This window comes from Rosa rugosa, chromosome 4 (assembly GCF_958449725.1).
Source record: "Rosa rugosa chromosome 4, drRosRugo1.1, whole genome shotgun sequence".
NCBI lineage: Eukaryota > Viridiplantae > Streptophyta > Magnoliopsida > Rosales > Rosaceae > Rosa > Rosa rugosa.
The window spans coordinates 331251-353800 of NC_084823.1; the positions used below are offsets into that span (position 1 = coordinate 331251).

A 22550-nucleotide genomic window follows, 5' to 3' on the forward strand; every position below is an offset into this window, starting at 1 on the left:
CATTGACGAGACATGACATGTCATTGTGGGAATGTTACAGTTAACCTAGTTTTGGGTGTGACTAGTCCAAACAAAAATATGTTTTCTTATGTAATAGGGAGAGTAGATTTAATCATAGATTTCCTATCGCTTTTCAAAATAAAATTACTTGTAATATTATGTAATCTTTATACTCTTACCCCTTTATATAAAGATCTTTATTATCAATGAAGAAACACACAAATCCCTCTCTCAAATACTCTCATTCTACAACAAATATTAGTTTTTGCATCAGAGAGATTAATCATCGGCCTAACTTTTTGGAATGGGCCATTGAAAACCATAAAGCATACACTAAAATTAAGAAACCATTAACAAACTATGAACAAAACGAAGCACCAACCTTTGACACATTCAGGGACTAATTAGATGACTTTAGGCCACAAGGAATTAGCCGTGAGGCACCCAAGGAGACAGGCAATGCAAGTTTTGAGTGAAGAATTAATGCATGGCGTGTTAGTAATATAGATTCACATAATAATTAGAAGGACAATTTTTAGGTTCACCCTTAGGATGAACAAGCATATTCACCCCCGTTGTCGATTAACATATTTTTACTTAATAAATTTATAATCCAACGGTCTATATCCTAAATTATCCTTTAAAAATCATCTCTGTAAAAAATCAATCGAATCGGCGTTTAATTATCTAATTGAATCAAACAAATGGATGGTTCTAACTGTTTGGCTCCAATTTTTCTGCAGCTGGTCAACAGTCTCTTTTCTTGCGCGGGCGTGCCAGCACCGTTCGGGTGCGGTCGTCGGGGGTGTCCCTTGACCTGACTTCTATCAAGCGATTGTAGACGAGGAGAGCACCAACCTCGTCGTGGGATTCTTTCTGCCTCGTGGTGAGGACTTTGCTGAAGTTTCTTCTTGTTAACACAATCGATACTCAATATTGTAGATCGAGCAGAGCGAGCATCACCGAGAAATGTTGAGATCTTGCTAAAGCGTGACTTTAGCTTGGCTGGGTTGCTAGGGCGTTACCCTTGCTTGGCTGGTTCTGTAACCGTTGTGGTCGCGGCACTACCGTCGGCTCCCGAGGAGACTAGGACCGAAGCACGTTGACAGAGGGTTTGGTGGCACTGAAAGTCGGCTTCTGAGAAGACTAGGACTAGGAGTGTGATCACCGGTAAGAGAAAGAGAAGGAGAGGAGTTGCTCTTAGAGAGGTTTGCTCTAGAGAGAACTTAGATCATCTTAGAGATGTTTTGATGTTGTGAATGTGTTTGTTTTTTAGAATGAGAGGAGAAGGTGTTTATATAGGGAAGAAAAAGAAGAGTGAAATGATGAGTGGAAGAAAAATAATGAAAGTGGAGTATGAAAGTGATTTGTAAAATATGGAAAAGATAGAGAAATGATGAAATGAAAGCAAGGCATGAAGGTGCAAAAACATGGAAGTGATGATGATCTATTAAAGAGATTGTTGTAGAAAAATATATCCAAGGAAAAAAAGAAAAGCATCTAGCTTTCTTCATGTGGGTAGGAAACATGAACATGTGAATATTGAGCTGGTTTTAGGTCAGTTTCTGCCCCTTTATTCCTTCAATTATTTCTCCAACAAGCCTTCAGAATGAGCCTTCGACTTCTTCATAAAAAATGTTCCACTATGAGTGTAGATCATCCTGACAAATTTTCAGATTTTTATTCCATGTGGTTGGGCCGAAAATGCTGCTGGACCTCTTACAGGTCCAGTTTTCCAGTTTTGCTTCTGTAGAAAATTGGGCTGATTGTTTGAAGGCCTTCCACTCAAAAAAAGCTCTGGCACTCTTCATAAGAAATGATCATTGGGCTGTCTAGAATGGATCTACAGAGTTTCAGCTCATTTCAAGTTCATTTGGTCAGTCTGCCGCCCCTCCTTCCTTGTTTAGCTCGGTTTCTCCTAGCCGAAGTAGGAAAATGTGCTAAAGTTGACTTTTCATGTTTCCATGCTTCCATGCTTTCATAGTAGGCTTTATTTAGCCTCTAAATATATATTTCGAACTTGTCGACAATATATAGCTTGAGCCACTGACATTGGCTCAATTTCTCCAAGACACGCCTTGTCAGGCCAAAATGCTTATTTTGGGTCCAAACACTAACAACACTTATTACTGCTATAATGACCGTCCATGTATTTCATAGAAATGAATAACTAAAATGTTTTCAATTTGATTGATTTTTTACAGAGCTAATCTTTGTATTACATTATACAACATGAATGGTTGGATTAGAAAATTATAAAGTTATTATGCGTTAATCGCAAGAGATGGTGAACATGCTCATTCACCGTAGGGGTGAACTTAAGAATTGTTCCAATTAGAAATTGATCGATGATTTTTTTTTTTTTCTTACCTTTTTTAATAAGAGGATCAAAATATTTCACTCCTACCCCCATGGTGACTCGAACTCATGATCTCAATCTTAGGTAGTGGGTGCTCTAATCACTGAGCTAACACCACTTCGTCATGTTAGACCTAATGATTAGTAGAGCTGTAAAGGTCCCTGCCAAGACACGTTTAGTTATAAACTTATAATTAGCAGGACTTTCCAGGAAACAACATACTGACCTCTTGATTAATTAACCAGTCTGGCTCACACGACACGTATATGAACAACAGTACTGATCGATCGAGCGAGCTTCGGATTCTCTTCCTTTTGATGTTGAAATTCTACTCGGTAGACGTTTACTTGCGGATAAGATTCTACAAAGTCTTTGGGAAAGGCTGGTAGCTTTATTACTTTTCTGGGAAATAATTGTATGAATTTCTGGTACAGTGAGTGCGGCAACGGGGCTTCCATGCCATGAGCTCAATTTCAGGGAACCTTCCTGGAAGTAGATTTAGCAAGTGCTCTGCATTTGTAATATTTCATATATTGTGTGCCCACGTGGATTGATTGTACATAGTTTATGTTGATGACCATTGACTTGTTCTTTTCAAACTAGCTAGCTTAAACTGGCCTTCATTTCCTTCATTTCATACCTAAAGATATTCAAATAATACAATAAATTAATTTCCAGCTGGTCTCGCTTTTAAGAATAAATAGTTTTCGTTAGTAAATTATTCGGACCTACGTTTGAGTGCTATTCATATGCGAATGCACACCTTAGATCTAGGTAAGTTTAGACGATTATGCGGATTGCAAACCACGAAGATGTTGTATATGGACAGTTCGAACGGCAGTGCTTCATCAATCGAATGGTGCGCCAATTTTGGAAATTAGTCTCCATGCCCACCACCAGGCACCAGGAAATCATCTTAGAGTTGGAACGGACATTTGGATTTATACGTTATTAATTACAAAGTATATAGCTTATACTATAAGTTATCAAATAAAAGTTTATGGAGTTATAGGCTTATAGCAATAGCTCTTAATTTTTCCCGTTCCACCAATCAAGTAAGTTGCGGCAAAGCTAGCAAGCTATTCATTATATATACAACTTAGAGATTTACAGCTAGCCTGCTTCCTTATGGCTTGTGCAAGCAGCTAGCAGGCTACAACTGCAACGACATCACATGGTACTTACCACACTATCTCCATCAGTTTCAATCAATCTCAATTATTTTAAATCAAAATTAATGCTTAATTTGTTTGTTTCTGAGAGTACTGGATTTCAAAGGCTGCAGGCAAAAAGACATTATTCATGTTGCCGCAGCATGTTTTCATACAGAGAGATACACTAGGAATTCTAAACAAAACAAAAACAAGGGGTGTAGATATATGTATTTGGATTTAATTTCAGTAGGGTAATTGGTTGGAAATTAGCAAATGTTTAGTAAGTTCTTTCCAGCCGCGTACAGCCGTGTTCCCAACGAGTAGTACTCACAAGTCACACCATCAGTCACATCATCATTCATCATCGCACCAAACCCTCTCTCTCTCTCTCTCTCGCTCTCTTTCTTTCTTTAATTTCAATGATAAGCAACATCACTTTAACGCGTACAAGTTAGATGATCGACATACTCGATCTCTCTCCAATTAATGTCCATATATAAACAGGCACTTCTGCTGCCTCCTCTCTCCCATCACCACTCGCCACCTGAAAATCTATCTCTCCAAGCTCATACTGAAGCGCATTTGTGTTTCTCTCGATCAGTGAGCTAGCATTCGTCTTATTTATTAACACAAATTCAAACTGAGTTGAAGATCGATCGATTTGGTGAAAATGCTGGCAAAGAAAATTTGTGATGCTGATCGTGTTGGTCAGAGAGCATGGAAGCTGCTGCGTATGGCATTTATATGGGCAAGAAAGGGCGGCGTCTTCAAACACCGCCTCATGATGGAACTGAGGGTCGTCCCCAAGTTCCTTAAGAATCACCTTGGCACAAATGCATCAACAAAGTCAAGACCACAAATCCATTACTTTGAACGCGAGTTCTCCTTCGACAAGACCCCCCTTTTCAATCTCAAAATGCACCGTCCACCCTCCATGCGCTTCAACATTCCTTGCCTTAACCCCCCACTAGTACTGCACGACGATGACGACCATCTCTTTCATTCTGATCATTATGATGAAGGAAGGAAGAGCTTCCTTACAAATTCTGATCATGCTGATGATCTTGATCGTGATGATGATGGTGATGATCTTGACCAGGGGATGACATTGTCAGAAGACTATGGTACAGCTGCTTATTCATGTGCTAATTATGAGGACGAAGCAGTTGACAGAAAGGCAGATGAGTTCATCGCCAAATTCTATCGGCAAATGAAGCTGCAAAGACAAATTTCACACACACAGTACAATGACTGAATGACATGTAAATAGAGGCGCAAACTAAACAACTTTTCGTGCAATATTTTCACTCCATTTTCATCTCTATCGCCCTTCTAGTTTTATTTCTTTAGTACTATGTAGGCATATATCGGCTTTTACGTTTCATTGTATGTTGTAAGAGACACTGCGGCACTTTGTGGATACCGGAGTTCAGAAAACTAGTACCCTTCCAATAAACAGATTCATTGGTCCCCCTTCTATGACTAAGCTTTCACAATGTATTTGTTAATGACACATTATGCAATTTTGGAGCAATTTTCTGTCTTATAGGATTAGGAACATGGGACCAAAATGAATGCCAATACTTTGATCCCATCCATGAGAGGCTAAATTATGTAGGGCTCATGATGGCTTGACTGTTAGCTGTTGTTAAAGAAGAAATCCGCTTGGCTTCATTTGACAACTTGTATATTCCTAGTATATTCATTTGAGTTGTCAAAAGCCTCGAAAAGAAACCTGACAACACATAATCCAGAAACTCAAGCAGAGGAGATTACAGCGTAAAGCGAGAGAAACAACGGTTAAGATCATGCGATTGAAAACAATTATATTAATCCTTCTTGGTAATATTATACTTCGATATACCAACACTATCTCAAGTGAGACAGAGACCGTTCAATACGATAACAGAACTTAATAGCTAACCCTCAAAATGGCACTTTTCAGCAAATTATGTATTTTATGCCAACAGTTCTTGTGAACATCCCTAACTATTCTGAAAGAGGCACAACACAGAAACAGCTCAACCGGAAGGCCAACTGCTCTTCTTGTTCCATGTGGGGCTTCTCACATTCAATATACCTTGAACAGATGCACTGAGACTCAATTCTGTCAACTATTGCTTTGATTCCCACTAAGATACGTTTCCAACTGCCCTGTTGCTGCCAAGATAAGACCTACAATTGCAATGCCAAAGATGTCAACTCAAGTGCAGAGATCCAATGAATTAAGAGAAATTTTCTATTACAAGGAAATTTCTAAGAGATAACGGCATTGTGTATTCCCCATGATGCAAACTCCTCTATATCTTGATTATAGTTCAAATATTAGAGATACAGCTGATGTACATTGTAATTCCCTGATGAATCATTTTTGTTAATAGTGGTAAATGTGAGCATATGACATCTAAGATTGATACCTAGAAAAAGAGCTGAGGGCCTCCTAGGCCTTGATTTAAATTCTGGATGAAATTGCACTCCTATATAGAATGGATGACTTGGAAGCTCTAAAATCTGCAAAGGAGAAAAGTCCAGAACTTCAATATTTAAAACCATTTCAAAGAAAATCAGTAAACTTACCGGTGCACATACTTCTTTTTTCTTTTCTTTTTTTTATAAGAACCAGTGCAGTAAACATCAACCACGTAAATTGCAAGTCTTCAAAGAAAACACTTTCCAGTATATAAAAGAATAAGAATTTGTGCAACTATAAAGAACTAAATTCTGACAAATGCTCAAGTTAAACTAAGCGATGCAGCCAAACATCAGACCAGATTAAAACCCACCTCCATTCTTCTTCCGCTGTCATCCTTCCCTACAAATTTTAGGCCAGCTTCTTCAAGAATTCCAATGACATCTGGGTTTACCTGCATTAGAGTATCAGACCATGTCGACTACATACAATATGCTTGTGACCTTGTGTAACATCATGTTTCCACTCGAACTGAACTTACAACTAACCTCATATCTATGCCGATGCCGTTCATCAACATACTTTGAGTTATGGTAACTAGCAATTGAGAGCAATAAAAAATATTAAGCATGTAAAAGAGTGGATCCTAAGCAGAATACTCTTCAATATACAGAATTCTTAAGAGGTGATCTAGTAAAGGCTGAATGTCATTAAAGACTTCCACAAAAACCAACCAAGAAAGTATCAGACTTCAATAGCATGTGCCATGTGTGCTTCTGGACTGCAAGAGTTGGGAACACATGGCACATGCATTGTTTTGTATAAATGCAACAGGTAATCGAATTTGCAATAACTGTTAGTTTATGTTTTTTCTAAAATTGAACTTAAAGGACCATGAACATACAGTTTTGAAGTAATGCAATCAGGAGTTTGGAAAAGTGTTCTTCTCGATCCTAATCTCATTGTGCTTCCCATATGTGTTCTTGAACCCTACGGACAGATATAAGACAACCGTTACAGTAGTAGCCATATGTATTTCATAAATGAAGAGGACAATATCACCCTAAGTTTGTACCTCAGGCATGAAAATTACAACAGGATTGGGTGTTTGTGCATCAAACTCGGTGCTGTCTGCCCTTTCCAGACCCAAAACCTAAAAGAAGTAGTTAAAGTAGAGCTGATATATGATCTTACGATTAGAAGAAAACATGTTAGAGAAAGAATGTTACTTACAGCTCTAGCAAACTCAATCACAGATATCTGCATCCCCAAACATATCCCCAGATAAGGAACATTGTTTTCTCTGGCATATTTTGCAGCCAAGATCATACCTCGTACACCACGATCTCCAAATCCGCCAGGAACCAAGACACAAGCTGCATTCTGCAAATGAAGAGTAGAGATTCAATGCTAAAACGTCCCATAAAAACCAAAAACCAAAATCTTCTTTGGTAAACTACAACAAATTTGGCAGTTTTTGAGTCCCAGCATCAAAAAAGAAGGGTGGTGGGGTGGGGAGGAATCTCATAACAATTCCTTATTGGTCAACCTTATGTATCATGACATAATAACCCAGACCCTGAACGGGACAGGATAGAGGACCATAATTTAGCATGAAGCATACCCTTAAAGTGTCCCACGCAGCAGCATGTGCTTCTGGTGTCTGTATGAGAAGGGAAAATCTTAAGAAAAGACCAGTTTAAGACAGTGAGCCAAATTCTGCATAAAAGCTGAAGGCAGATCTGTACCAGTTTAGCACTATCATCTTCAAGATCCGAAGCAGCAATCCAGTCAATTTCTGGCTTTAGAGAACATGCAATGCAAGCATGCAAAAGGGCCTGAGAGGAAAATTAGAGTGATAATTGACTAATTGTATTTCAGCACTAGAGGGTCATATTTTTTACAAATTTCAAATCAGCAAGCAAGAAATAAGCTTTCAAAAGGATAGGCAGCTATGAGTCGTTCCGTAACCAATCTGAAAACATTTTTTGTGTTTTGAGATAAAGGGGTCTCTTACTATCTAGCTAAATTGATCATTTTCTAAAACAGCAAATTGCTCTCAGATAGGATACGCAAACAACCCCACATTTTGACATACAAGAATCAATCCAATCACTGGTCCAGCTACTAGCATGTACATGATGATTCATAAAAGAAAATGTAATGTAACAAGCATCTAAAGAGCTGAGCCACAGTGAATCACAACATCACCTAATTCATAAAGTAAGTAAATTGATATATTGATAATTAATAATAAATCCCAGAGTTAAAACCCATCTCCAATGGAAAGGAAAAGAAATCACACCTTCACTACAGACAGATATGAATCTGTGAGGCCAACATACTTTCCCACCATGGCAATCCTCACCTACGAATATCAGAAGATCCTCATGAATCAGGGGGGAAAAATGATAAAATGATCCAGCGAGCATCGCTAATCTAATACTAACAGAATTGGAGAGATTATCATAAGTCTCTGCCATCTTGGTCCAATCTCTCAAATCAGGTGTAGCAATGCTGAAACAGCAAATTGAACACAGTAAGTTAAATCAATCAAGCTTCCTGTGGTCTATATGACAATAAAGTACCAACATCATAAACAGAACCCATCATCATCATCATCAGAGAGAGAGAGAGAGAGCAGTGAACATATGTATCAACCTCAAGAATCCAAGTCAAGCAGAATTCTACATATAAAAATTGCCTTGGTCTCATGACAGTGGACCATTTTCCACAAGCTGATGCTGGCTAGCCCTCCATTATCAAAATTTAAGACTTAGATGTAAATGAATTAAACAATAAATGCTTACCTTGGTAAATTAAGTTGTTGAAGAATCGACCGATGAGCATTTTGGTTCTGACAGCAGTGTGTCATAGAATCTTTAGAATAAATAATTTTAGGTAAAAGCATAAAAGAAGTATTTAGTCCTCGAAGGAGACAGAGTTATTATTGCACTCACCCTAAGTAAGAGAGGGATGTGCCAGATGTTTGGAACATCATGAATATTAAGAATATTACCAGCCTGTAAGAGACCAAAAAAGAAACTAAGACTGAGTGTGGTTCAAAATTTCAGAAATAGAAAATCACAATATAATAACTTGAGCAACAACTTACTGCAACATGACAAAATTGTGAAAGTTTCTGCTTCGTATTTTCCAATAAAGGCTGCAATACAGTCACCAGGAAAACAACGATTCATTTCCACATTTTTTTTTTTTTTTGTGTAGTGGGGGAAGGGGGGATGGAATATAAAAAAGAGGTTGCCACATTATATTTTACAGAGAGAGAGTCGGGTACATCATTATGAGGTTTCCAAGATAACCTCAAATGGGAACTAACGAAAACATTCTCAGGCCTAATACTGATCTCACTTGGTGTGAATGTAGAAATGAGAATGGGGGAATAGGTACCTGCGCGGAGCGACATGCTAATAGATGAGGGGTCAAGCCTAATGCTCTTAGCTCCCGCACACTATGTTGTGTAGGCTTTGTTTTCTGCATGCATACACAAACACACACCCGGAGAAAGAGTCATATTCAACTAAAAACAGGATGAAGCAAATTCTTCTTTAAATATAATTAACTTTGATCTCTAGAACTACAAGCTAATATGGGGAGCTAATGAATGACACATAAGATCCAATAATCAAAGGGAAAAATCTTACTTGCTCTCCTACAACACCCAGTACCGGTATTAGGCTCACATGGATAAGACAGAAGTTTTCTTGCCCTGAAGAAAGAGTAAATGGTCGGAAATAACTGTCGTTTCAGAAATTGACAGTTCATATCAACTCTATACGGAGAATAATAAGTTACTTTCAAGTAGGACATTTTCATCACAGAATAACATCCGTGGACCAGGAAACTGTAACTATACATAATGCTCATTACATATCAGGCCATAATCAAAATTTTTCCTAATCAGATCTTACTGCATTTTAAGTAGAGCAACAATTGGATGATCAATATTTAATCACACAGCACACAAACATAGTGAGCCAAGGGAGGCAAGCATGTACGTGGATGTAGAGATGATCTCATAAACAGAATCAACAAAAACCCTCAAAGAACAGCTTATAAAACCTTACCGACCGAAAAAGACAACTGCCGAAGAGCCTCAATGAATGGCATTGATTCAATGTCCCCTAAGAAGAAAAAGAAAGAAACTTTATCTGCTGCAGATAAAGAGTAAGAATAATGAGTCACCAAATGTATTTATGTTTTCGCTATTGCTTACCCACAGTTCCGCCCAACTCTATAACACAAACATCTGCAGGGCCCTCTTTTCCATCCACAGGAATGAGAGAAACAGATTCAATCCAATTTTTGATGGCATCGGTGATGTGTGGAACTACCTACATCCACTCAAAGACCACAGGAAGCCAGTCATCAGTACTTTTAAGCGTTGAGGATAACAAAAAATATGATTGTCCTTCATCACCTGCACAGTCTTTCCAAGATAATCTCCTCTCCGCTCCTTGTCAAGGACCGACTGATAAGACAAAAAAGAAGAAGAGGAAATTGCAGTTTAGTTTTTTATGACATTTAATAAAACCAACAACAAAAGTAGACATGTGAGGATTCAAAAGATATAGGAGGCACCTGATATATCTTGCCCGTCGTAATGTTGTTGTCCCTAGTAAGAGTCACATCTACGAAGCGTTCGTAGTTACCCAGGTCTAAATCAACCTATGAAGAATAGAGTTTAAGGTCAATTAGTAATGTGTGGACAAATAATAAGAGTATTGCAAAGAGGAATAAGAGTAAAATACCTCTCCACCATCATCAAGAACAAAAACCTCGCCGTGTTCAAAGGGAGACATGGTACCGGCATCCGTATTCAAGTAGGGATCTGCAGATTAATTGTTTTGTTGGCAAATAAAGTAAGGAATAAACTGAAAGCAACAATCTTGAAACCACCCCATTACGAATATGCAGGTGCAAAGCAAGAGTGTTGTTGTTGGATGTCATACAAAATTAACAAACTTTTAATTGAAGAAAAATGGAGATTTTTATGAGTTATGAGAGATGGAAAGAGAACCAATTTTGATGCAGGTGACGCGAAGGCCACAGGCTCTGAGAACGACGCCTATGCTGCTGGCAGTGACGCCTTTGCCGAGGCCACTGACCACACCTCCGGTCACCAAAACGTACTTCATTCTCTTCTCCTCTCCTCTGGAGGCTGGAGCTCTTCTCGTTCGTGTTTTTGTGTTAAGGTGTGAGGGCGGGAACAACAACAAGGACTGGGTGCCCCGGCTGCCTCTGCTCTCAGCTTTTATATGACGGACAGTCACCGTCACGTTCAGAGTCACAGTCGGGTCGCTTTCCTCGCCTTTTCTCGTAAACTCAAACTCTTTGGCGTTTGCTCTACAATTTCATTTTAGTCATTTTTTAAACCAATCAGAGTCATGTGTTGCCATCTGTTACATTTTGTGGGGGGAGGGGGAAGAGGGAGGAGATTACTTAAGTGGATAAGGATAACGACGGTCCAAATAAATAAGATTAATCACCTAAAACTCTACCAAGAATGCATTGATGAATATGAAACTGGTAAGTGTAGGCATGTCCCCAAGCCACCAAGGACAAGGAGGCTCCTCCCTTGATTCATTCCCAGCTACACACTTTTTCAGTTTTAATTGTTTTTTGTGCTGCTTCCATATGCTGCTTTTTTGCAAAGTAGCATGAGTGATTCTTGCGTGGGGCAGCCGCACCGCCACGTGGTGCGGCAGGCCAATCATTCCCCTAGCAGGGGGGTATTTTTGGTATTTCACATTTAAAAATCAGGGACAATTTCGGAACAAAGACAAAAATTCCTGAGCTTTGATTGGGCAGCCGCACCGTACACGTGGTGCGGCTACCCGCACCTAAGAATTGGCCAAGTAGCATACTTTCCGTGAGGACAAAGTTGGGATTTACATGTAAAGCAAAGAGACTTTCTCTTCTTTTGATTTGGCCGAATAGAATGAAAAAAATAATAAAAAAGGTAATTGGGCGAGGGAAACGATGTCGTTCGATTTCTGATAAAGGGAGTCGAGTGCGTTTGATTTGATGAAATGAATGAATCTGGTAGAGCAGGGGAAAGAGTAGTAATGCGTCCAGAACCGAGCTCAGTAGCAGAAGCGAACATTTCAGAATGTTCATCTTCATCATCACCGTCACCATCGACCCCCGCATCTGCATCTGCATCTGCATCCGGAAAGAGAAGCAGAGATCCTGAAGATGAGGTTTACCTCGACAATTTCCACTCTCACAAGCGTTATCTCAGCGAGGTCTTCTCTTCTAATCATTCTTTAATTTAGGGTTTTTTCATTATTACTTTGAGATTGCTTCAAACAATCTTCCTTTCTTCTTCTCTCTCCTCCGTCTTCTGGAATTTGACTGAATCGAACAATCCTATGTCAATTTTCTTTTATAACTAACTCTTGCCTTATTCTCAATTAAACATATCATCTTTAGCTGAGGCATTGCAAACAATCAATGACATTATAGTCTCCACTCCAGTCAGTCACTCTATAGCTGTTTCAATCCCTCACTCAATTGTTTCCTGTGCAGATCATGGCATCTAGTTTGAATGGACTTACTGTTGGAGATCCACTCCCTGACAATCTCATGGAATCTCCTGCAAGGTCTGAAACCATGTTTTATGCAAGGTAGCCTTCTGCATTTTTCCTCCTCACTTCATATCCTAATGATGCCGCTCAGCTTAATTACTTTGACTGTATTAGTTTAAGTTTGCAAGAATGTGATAATATTTCTTAGTATAATGAACTCAATCTTGGCCCTTTGTTCATGTCATCATGTGGTAAACCAGCAGGATAATTTCAGTTTGGGTCATAGTCTCATAGATACGTAGTGCTACACAACTCTTGAGAGACGTCGAGTTCAATTTATAGCTGTCCCTGATGTTGCTTTAAATTAAATCTGCCTACTTTGAAGTTTTCTGGAAATGCAGATAACATAGTAGTAGGCTAGTAGCATGCACGGTCTAGTCCGCACGTTTAGTTTCTTTTTCTCTTCTCAAAATTACTCTATTTGCTTACTAGTATGGATTTGTTGTTGTTGAATTTTTCTAGATAAGTAGACAGCTTGAATCATAGTCAGATAGAAGACATTAGCATCAATGATCTGAGCATCCCTTCAGCTTGTTTTCTTCCTTAAATATTAGATCTGCTAATAGGTGATGGCACTGCTTTTTCCGTTTTGATCTTTTCTAGTAAAGAGAAAACTGTGTTTCCTTTCCTTTATTATGCTCACTTTATTTTTATTTTGCTTAACTTTATGTTTCCAGGGATGATATGCCCTTAGAATACTCACCAATGTCAGAGGACTCAGATGACTCTCGCTTCTGTGAGAACCCCATAAACACGTTCTCCTCACAACATGAGAGCACCCCTTCTAGTCCAGTCTCTCCGTATAGGTACCAAAGACCACTTACTGGGTTTCCTTCAACTTGTTCGACTAGTTCGCATCCTTCACATAGCTGCGCTCTCACTAATTTCAACTGCTCACAGTCCCGTCAACGAGGCTCTGATTCAGAGGGGCGATTCCCATCATCACCTAGTGACATTTGCCACTCAGCTGACTTAAGGAGGGCTGCACTCTTACGGTCAGTGCAGATGAGAACACAACCTGTTGGTCCCCCATCTTTTGAGTTGACATTTGGTTCAGGGCATAGTATTGAAGGCGAGGAGAGGCCATGCTCCTATATGAAATCTTTAGTTGATGAAAGGGATTACCAGATTGGTGAGTGTTCTTCTATGGGTATCTCAGAGCCTGACTTCAAGGCAGAAAAATCATGCAGGATGATGAATATGGATGTCAAGGGGAATCATTCTGCTGCAGATTAAATGCTTCAGTTATTGTTAGGTGAGGTCTTGCGCAACTTGCAGATTCTGGAGTGCCATACAAGCTTTAGGCTTTCTCTTTATTTGCAGATGGTGCTGCTAACTGTGGGGGTGGAAAAGGTAACCATATTTCAGTAAATATGTACCCTTCATTCTGGGGAGTGGGGATAACTCATCCAACTTTTATACTATTATTGTAAATCAGTCATGTAAATTGTTATTTACCAAGTCCTAGAGGTTCCAAATTTGATTTCCTCTCATGTAAATTATTTGATATTGTTAACAGCTTATCTCTCTTCTACCATGCTCTTGAATTTAAATCAATTTTAGTGTATGTCTCCATCGGGAAAGAATCTCATCTTTTTGAGCTAGCTAAATAATTTGCTGGGACATTCAGCAAAATAAACGGTAGAAGAGTGTCAGGATTTGGAAATGTGTTTCAACAATGTGGTTTGCCCTGAGTGCCGCCTCTGTAGATCTCTTTAAAGCAAACAAAAACAAAAAACAAAAAAAGAAGGAAAGAACAAGGTACTTTATCAGACTGTTGAGACATTATGGCTCAGATATCTACAAAATCTAAACTCCATTGAACCTCTTACTACTACAAAACCTCAAGACCCTGCATGTCAATTTGAACAAATCAGAAATCAAAAATCGGCATCCAAAATTTTTTGGTTAACTTTCACAATTCTCGTAGTATCACTATGTGAAACATTAGCAATTGCATGGTTTCCAAGCTCAGTCATCCTTGGAAATACTAGTCCTGCTGCAAGAATGAGCTTCAAGGTGCACCAAGGCATTATGCAGATACTCCAAATCTTCTATGCACACGGTCTTCATGGTAACTTGCCTTCTCACTTCAGCCAACTGACGGCTTACATGTAATCCCACATTAAAGTTACCATTACTTTCCTTGCTCATCACAGCAGGAGTGGAGTCTCTATGATGTAATTTAGCTGACCACTTATGGTCATTCATGACTGTATCATTCAACCTGGCAGCCATACGCATAACAGAAATGAGAACAAAACTTAGAAACTTATTCATGCATTACTTGATAAAAAAATAAATAAAAATGAGAAACAGAAGAATATGATCGACACCAATATCATCTCCACCTCACACTTAACCAGGACTTGATTCAGTGTCAGATCAACAAATTCTTAGGTAAAGTTCTTGCTGCTCTAGGTATCCAATCTAGAATGTCAAACAGAAGTAGTACTTGAAAAAATTGTACAAACCCTCTTCCACCTAAAGTGAATATAATCAGGGTGAAATGAGTTTGGCCACCCACAGTGATTGTCCTACTTTTAGATTAAAGTACCGCATTTAATAGTTATGCAGTGAGAGACAATGCAACAGCAACCATGGAATCAAAAGAATATAAGTAGTTTCATACTTTGCAACTATGCTGTCTATGTCAGCATTGTCCTCAACGCTAAAGAAGGCATCCACTGCATCCTCTTTTGTTCGCACAAGCCCCTCCAAGCAACCATAGGACGTACACATAGAATGTATCGCAGAATCAGTGGTCTCTGAGTTGATGTTGGCAATCCTAATGCTAACTGCCTCTTTGTCAACTAGTGGACTAATTGTAGGACCGAAGCAATTTACAGAAACCTCATCAGACAAAAAAGGTCTCTTGCTTGCTTCTACACTCTCTAAACATGCACATTGAATACTTATTAGACAACAATGGAAAAGGAGGATGGGGAAGTTAAAAGTAGATTGAAATAAACCTCCACTCAAGTATCAATATCACATGGATCTAGCTGCTTTGGTTTGACCCCAAAGAAGCATGTGAGATTTAAGTAAGAACAGAAAGAGCTTCTTTAACCGGGGAAGGTTGATTGCATAATGCATATGTTTATCATTAACAGAGCTGGACTATGTAAAGCGATGAAACATTGCTGCAGTTTTCAAGCCTGGAATGGCGGTTAGATTAGAGTTACCCAGTTTTGAGGAATCATTTTTCAAGCTGGTGCTGCTTTCTAACGGCACTCGAGACGGTTTTCTCCTACGGTTAGCTTTCTGATTGAAATTGAAATTTGTAAGTACGCATGACATGTTAATAATCATGGAAATTCAAGCATACACAGTAACTTCATTGGATGTGTAAAGTTTTAACAAAGCTCGAGCCAAATAAACAAACATCACAGAGTATCCCCGTTGGGACATGTTGAGGATACCTTATTATAAGGCTCAGGTTTCTCCGTCATCAACTTCGGAAGACTAGTTGCAGCTTTAGGCACAGGGGATCCCAATTCTGAGAAGTCATCATCTCCAGAAGACGAAGACAATGCCCTTGTAATGAATGTGTTGATAGAATTATCTATCCAAGCACTACATCTGCCATCCAAAAGAGCAAATTGATTTGTTTCTAAAGCTGATTTAAGAAATTGCCATAGTGAGCAAAAAAATGTGGTGGGATTTGAATTAAGCAATTGTAGACAACACTAGCTAGCTTCATTGTTGACAGCACACATAAACTAAACAGAAGCTTCAGAAATGATTACTGCAAGGTTTCCTTCTAAATAATTAAATACGGAATTTTAACAAAAAGAGAGGACAAGTGTACAAAGCAAAATCCTGAGACAAAGTTGCATATCGCCTACTAGAAACTGGAAAGCACATAAAACTCTGATGGGAGAGTGAGGGTGTAAGAAAGTAAGTACCGAAGCTTTGCCGCTGCCAGTGAAATGAAGCCATGTTTACCTGAAAAGAATCAAAAGCGTTATGCTCAGAGTCTGTTGAATTTTGTAAGGGGCAAAGTAAGTAAGAAAGGTAGAGAGCGAAGATTGTTACCGGTGAAGGCTCGGAGCCGGAGCCTATTAGGGTTCAACATCCCCAAACCGCGCCAAAGTGTCAACGAGGAAATGGGACGCCGTCGATCGATTATAGCAAAATAGTAACGGGCCATGTCATTTGTAAACCAACGGGTCTGCCTAGTACAAACAAACGCGGGCCAGAAAATGTTATTAGCCCATGAAAATATTATTATCTCAAAGGCGTAACAGTACTACTATTTACCAAGTTTAATTCTCTAGCATAGAATAATATAGATATATATGCAGTGTATCCTTACTTCGATAGCAATCCGTTCTCCTATTTATTTGTAATATCTCATTCAATCAATAGACACATCTATTCATTGATACCAAATCTAAGACATTGATAACGTATCACGACTCTTAACATGCAACCCTCATCAACACTAGCCGCCAAAATAAACCCTAGCAACAAACACTTACCTCACCATGGGAGAAGGAAGCATGCCCCCGGACAACGATCAGAAACATACCAAAGGAAATGATGCTTAGGACGGCAGTGATACCACCAATCCCTATTTCATTCATCATTTAGATCTCTCCTAGACATGGTTTTGATACCAGAACCATTATTTGGAGATAATTATGGCACATAGCGCCACTCCATGAGCCTAGCCTTATGCGCAAAAAACAAAACATGATTCATTGATGGCACAATTAAGAAGCCATCAGCCCATCACCAATTACACATCCTAATGAGTATCAACAGTGGAAGAGGTGCAATGATATGATCCTATCATGGATCCTAAACTTACTCAAGCCTGACCTTGCCAACAGTGTCATCTATGCTAAAATCGCACATGATCGAGGTATGAACTGATCTCAACGAACATTTTCCTCAATGTAATGCCCCTCGAATTTTTCAGATCAAGAATGATGTAGCCTTACACACACAAGATCAGTTGCCTTTATCGCTTACTACACAAAATTGAAAGGATTATGAGCTGAATTAGCCTCCTACCACACCATTAAAGAAGCATGCATCTGCTTAGCAAAGAAGTCCTTGGGTGAGAAAGAAGAACGAGAAAACTTGATGCAATTTTTAATGGGCCTAAACGACTCATATGCAGCCACAAGAGAACAAATCCTCATGAATCCTCCCCCAACTGTTAAGAAGGCATAGTCCCTTGTTTTATAAGAAGAAAAACAGCGAGAACTCACCATCACTCAGGGTACTACAGAGAACGTGCCCCATATTAGCTATCAACAACTACAGAGATAGTTCTACTTCAGGCCAAGCCTCACAAAGACCACCCAACAAATTCTCTTAAGGAAATAATCAAAGGGGTTGCAACTACTGTAATTATGAAATTATACAGTTGATAAATGCTACTTTCTCAACGGTTTTCCTCCAAGACTCCAAGTCATAATTAGCATAAAGACAACTAGAGTTTAGATTCCAAGCCCAAACTTGACAGAGCAGAATTGAAGCAATCAATGCAATCCTCAACAGTATCCAAACCACAATTCTTAGGGGGAGGATTGAAACCCCAATATCAATCCTGGAAGCATCAACAACCATCAAACAGAGCCAAACATGCTGCCCACAACGTGCAAAGTCACCATGGCTTATCCAACGAACAAATTCAACCTGTTGCCCCAAGTTTAACATTGGACCAATACACAAAGATCATGGAGACAATTCAGAATGGCGGTACCGCTTAATATCAATCCCGAGCAAATTTTGCAGGTCTGTCTTTTCTGTTTTATTATTATTCTCAATATACATCTGATTTGTCAAAAGCTTGGGTAATCGATAGCGGCGACACAGATCATATAATCAGTTCACAATCTTTCTTATCTCATACCATATGTGCAATTGCCAAATGGTACACGAGTCCACATTGATTCTATTGGTTTCGTTTCCTTTGACAAGAATATTACACTTAAAGACATACTTTGTGTACCCTTTTTTAATATTAATTTGGCATATGTTGCTAAACTAACCAGATCCTTAAATTGTCGTATCCTGTTTTTCCCTGATTTTTGCCTTTTACAAAAGTTGGATTCCGAGAGGATGATTGGATTGGGTGCACGGAATGGTGACCTCTATTATCTTTCCCTAAACATGATCAAATCTCCTCTCCCATTGTCTCTCAATGTCTTCTCTACCCAATATGATCTCTGGCACAAACAGGTTGGCCATCCCTCAGTTGCCCGTCTTCAAGTATTATCTGAATTAGTTCCAAATATTTGTTTTGGTTCTAATAAGCAATGTAAATTTTTCCCTTTGACTAAATAAACAAGGTTGCCATTTCATTTGAGTTGTACCTTTAGTACCGAACTTTTAGAATTAATTCATTATGATATTTGGGGACCTTATAGAATTGCCTCACTCTGGAGCACATTAATTTTTGACAATTGTGGATGATTATACTCATTGCACTTGGGTTCTTTTGATGTGTCACATAAGCTTCTCAAATCATTATTTTCCTTTGTTGCTAATCAATTTAAACCACACTTCAAAACTATTCGTGTTTAGGGCTGTCAATTCCGACACGACCCGATAACACAACTCGAAACCCGCACGAAATAAAGCGGGTTGAACCCGCACGATTAAAAAGCGGGTCGGTCGTGGGTCAACCTGCCATGACCCATTTAATAAATGGGTCGGTCATGGGTCAACCTGCCAACACGAAGTGAACCCGTATAACCCGATTATGCTATATTTCTTCTTGAAATTTTGGACGTTGGGAGTATTTGATCATAGAATTAGACAATTTGAAATATTTTTCTTTATAATTACTGGATTTAATTATTTATGAATATATATAATTATTTATATTCTTCGTCTTGTGGAGTTTCTAGTGAATTTAACCATTTTATACATTTTTTTAGTTAAATGGGTCGCATTGTTAACCATTAAATTGGTCATTTTGTCTAACATGACACGACGTATTTGTTAAATGGGTTAAGCCGTTGGAAACGGGTAACCCGTTTAATAAATAGGTTGGGTTTAGGTTTAAATTTTTGACACGATTATTAAATGGGTTGGGTTTGGGTTTGTATCTTGCGACACGATAAATACATTGACCCGACACGACCCATTGACAGCCCTATTCGTGTTGATAATGGTAGCGAGTTTGCCTTTATGAAAAGTTATTTGGCATAATAAGGTATCATTTATCCGGTAACATTTATCAGCACACTTATGTCTACACCCGCCAAAAAAATGGGGTAGTGGAACGTAATCAAATACATCTTCTTGAAATCACACGTGCACTCCGATTTCATGCTCATCTACCTCTTGATTTTTGGGGAAGTATGTCTTCACTACAGATTACTTAATCAATCGTCTGCCCACACAAGTTTTGTCTGATAAATCCCCTTATGAGTTACTTTTCCACCGTCCTCCCACTAATAATCACTTGTGTGTTTTTGTGAGATCCTGAATTTTAAAGTTGGTCAAATTTTATTTTTGAGCTTGGAAATGGAAATCAGAGGTTGCCACGAGCTCGCAGCATTTTTCGGGTTCCTGAGCTATTTTTAAGGAATTTTTGAAGTTTAATTGGAAGAAAATAGCATGCTGACCTGGCGTGTTCCGATTGGTGGGGCTAATAAGTGGCGTAAGGGGAGAGATCAGCTGATGATGATGTCAGCCATTTTGGCTAGTCACCTGACACATGTCAAGGGGTGAAGGAGGTTTTGTCTTTGAGTGACAAGTGGCACATGGTTTGGTGCTTGTTGACACGTGGCACCAAGTGGACTAATCGTTGGTCGACACGTGTCAATATTTGGCTATAAATAGATGGGACCAGCTGCTTCTTCTTTCTTTCCATACCATTTTCCATCCCCAAGAGTTAGAGACCATCTCTCTCTCCCTCCTCATTTTCTCTCTCTAGTTTTCTCTCTCTAAAACTTCGATGGATCATAACTTTTGACTGTAATTCTGATTCAGGATCCGCGAAAGGCTACGGATTCGTCTTGATTCCCTCTTTCCATCCATGGAGGTTTGAGTTAGATCTAATTGTATTTTCTAGAAGGCTCGGTTTACGATCGGTGTTCTGTGAGGCGATTCGTATTGTCGAGGTGAATGGGTTATGTAATATGTTTCAAATATTCTTAGGCCCCGTTTGGTTGGCCGGAATGTCGAAACAGGAAAAGGATTTATTTACCTTTCCAAACTGATATGGAATGGAATAGGTTTTGGAATTTCCATGTGGGTGTTTGGAACATATTGGAAATTAAATTCTGGAATTAATTTTTCCATTCCTATCGTAGTGTTTGGTAAGTCATAAGAATGAAATAGAAAATTGTAATTTCCAATAACACCCTTTTACTAATTTAAAGTACAAATATAACATCAAAACAAAAAAACCACAGAAATTGCTTACGTCTATCATATTGTATATAGGGGCTTGACCCAATTGTAGATGATTCATGTTATATAAACATAATAGTGTTTCTAATCTTGTAATCAAATGAACGTCAAACTCAAATGATAAAGAACAAAAAAAAATAGGTACAATTATTCCAGATGAACAGATAAAATAGAGAGAAGATCGACCTTTGAACTCACTTTTCACCAGACACAACAACCAATAAGAACTCCTATTCACTGAAACAGGTATTCTATCATTCGTAATCCAATAACAATCCCACAAAATTGATCGAAACATACATAAAACAATAGATAATCATAAATGAAAAACTTGTATCTTGTTTGCTCAGATCTGAAGAAGAAGATAATCATATTCTTGATGTATCATCTTCGTCCTTCAGGAGCAGAAGAAAGGAATTCGAAGAGAATATATTAAAAAATAAAAAAATAACAAAAATAATTCTGTAGAAGATTACCTTTGTTAGTAGAAGACTTCGACAAATTGCTTAAAGAAGACGACGGCAGTTGTAGGAAGAAGAAGGGTTATGCGATATCTTATATGTTGATCCAATAGCGGGAACTATGATCCCGAAAAGAATAATGGCGGGGGAATTTAATTTTTTTAGAGGGGCAATTTATGTAATTTTGCCTTTGACAGGGAGAAATGGAATTAGAATACCACCCCTAACTAGGTAATTCAATTCAGGCTTTATGAGGGAGTCAATTTCCAGACAAATCTCATTTTTTATTTCCTTTCCAATCTCTATTTACAACCAAACAACACATCTTAATGGAAAATGAAATTAATTCTCATTCCATACCATGATTTCCTGCCATCCAAACAGGGCCTTATTTGCTACAAAAATGGTGGAAAAGCATGATTTTATCTATTTGCAAAATATCTCTCTATTTTTCAAGTGAATCATGTCTATTTGCAAAATATGTGGGGTTTATATATAATATGTGTTGGATCCATTGTTTGACTGGTCATGGAAGATGAGAGCTTCTTGATTTATTATACCGAGGTAAGGATGTGTCACATGGTGGTATAGGTCTAGGGAAAGGCATTAGGGTTCCCGTGGGGTACACTAGATTGAAGGATAATCAATAAGAAGGGATGATGCGATGTGATGATTTGGTATGAATTAATGACTATAAGATATACTACTTTCTAGCGTGTGTAAAATGACATGACTTTACTGGCACATTACATGATCTACTCACTGAGTGCGTGGTTTTGCTCACCCACCCATCTCTAATATCTTTTGCAGAGAAGTACTAAGAGTTTATCGAGCCAGAAATGGGTTGGACAAGCCTAAAATGAAGAGCCGAGGAGGAAGAACTTATTTACATTCTGCTTTATAACACTCATACATTGAATTCGGCGTTAGGTGCTTAAACCCCACTGACACCGGGTCCGGGGCGTGCCAGTTTTTGCCTACCTATATTTTGCTAATAATCTCACTCCTTCACATAAATTTGGTCAAAGAGCACATAAATGCATTTTTGTTGGTTAATCTTTTGGGCAGAAACTTATCGTCTGTATAATTTAACCACTCAACAAACATTTTCTAGTCAAGATGCAGTATTTCATGAAGACACATTTCCCTTTCAGCAACAAAATTTTATTCCTT

The 22550-nt window shown here is 38.6% G+C and overlaps 4 protein-coding genes across 5 annotated transcripts; 2 read left to right on the forward strand and 2 right to left on the reverse strand.

Moving 5' to 3' along the window:
- The first annotated feature begins 4018 nt into the window (after window positions 1-4018).
- Window positions 4019-4992, forward strand: LOC133743240 (uncharacterized). The gene has a single exon (XM_062171104.1). The coding sequence runs from the start codon at window positions 4184-4186 to the stop codon at window positions 4766-4768; it is 585 nt and encodes a 194-aa protein (XP_062027088.1). The 5' UTR covers window positions 4019-4183; the 3' UTR covers window positions 4769-4992.
- Window positions 4993-5313: 321 nt separating this feature from the next.
- On the reverse strand, window positions 5314-11306 carry LOC133743239 (uncharacterized). The gene is made up of 22 exons (XM_062171103.1): window positions 10965-11306; window positions 10696-10775; window positions 10526-10612; window positions 10365-10415; window positions 10161-10278; window positions 10012-10068; window positions 9589-9653; window positions 9335-9418; window positions 9039-9089; window positions 8884-8946; window positions 8734-8780; window positions 8374-8440; window positions 8229-8291; window positions 7672-7761; window positions 7548-7586; window positions 7157-7306; window positions 6999-7076; window positions 6828-6913; window positions 6472-6520; window positions 6297-6377; window positions 5931-6024; window positions 5314-5688 (listed from the first exon to the last, which is right to left on the reverse strand). The coding sequence occupies exons 1-22, from the start codon at window positions 11080-11082 to the stop codon at window positions 5624-5626; spliced, it is 1683 nt and encodes a 560-aa protein (XP_062027087.1). The 5' UTR covers window positions 11083-11306; the 3' UTR covers window positions 5314-5623.
- Window positions 11307-11879: 573 nt separating this feature from the next.
- Window positions 11880-14069, forward strand: LOC133745584 (uncharacterized). Its single transcript, XM_062173679.1, has 3 exons — window positions 11880-12192; window positions 12476-12573; window positions 13212-14069. Exons 1-3 carry the CDS (start codon window positions 11977-11979, stop codon window positions 13768-13770), a joined length of 873 nt encoding a protein of 290 aa, XP_062029663.1. The 5' UTR covers window positions 11880-11976; the 3' UTR covers window positions 13771-14069.
- A 215-nt stretch (window positions 14070-14284) lies between these two features.
- Window positions 14285-16699, reverse strand: LOC133745582 (uncharacterized). Of its 2 annotated transcripts, none has more exons than XM_062173678.1 (6): window positions 16573-16699; window positions 16443-16482; window positions 15957-16116; window positions 15720-15798; window positions 15167-15419; window positions 14285-14761 (listed from the first exon to the last, which is right to left on the reverse strand). In XM_062173678.1, the coding sequence occupies exons 1-6, from the start codon at window positions 16685-16687 to the stop codon at window positions 14506-14508; spliced, it is 903 nt and encodes a 300-aa protein (XP_062029662.1). In that variant the 5' UTR covers window positions 16688-16699; the 3' UTR covers window positions 14285-14505. The 2 variants fall into 2 exon arrangements, with proteins under 2 accessions (XP_062029662.1, XP_062029661.1); XM_062173677.1 differs by having other exon boundaries at window positions 15167-15428.
- Between the last annotated feature and the right edge of the window lie 5851 nt (window positions 16700-22550).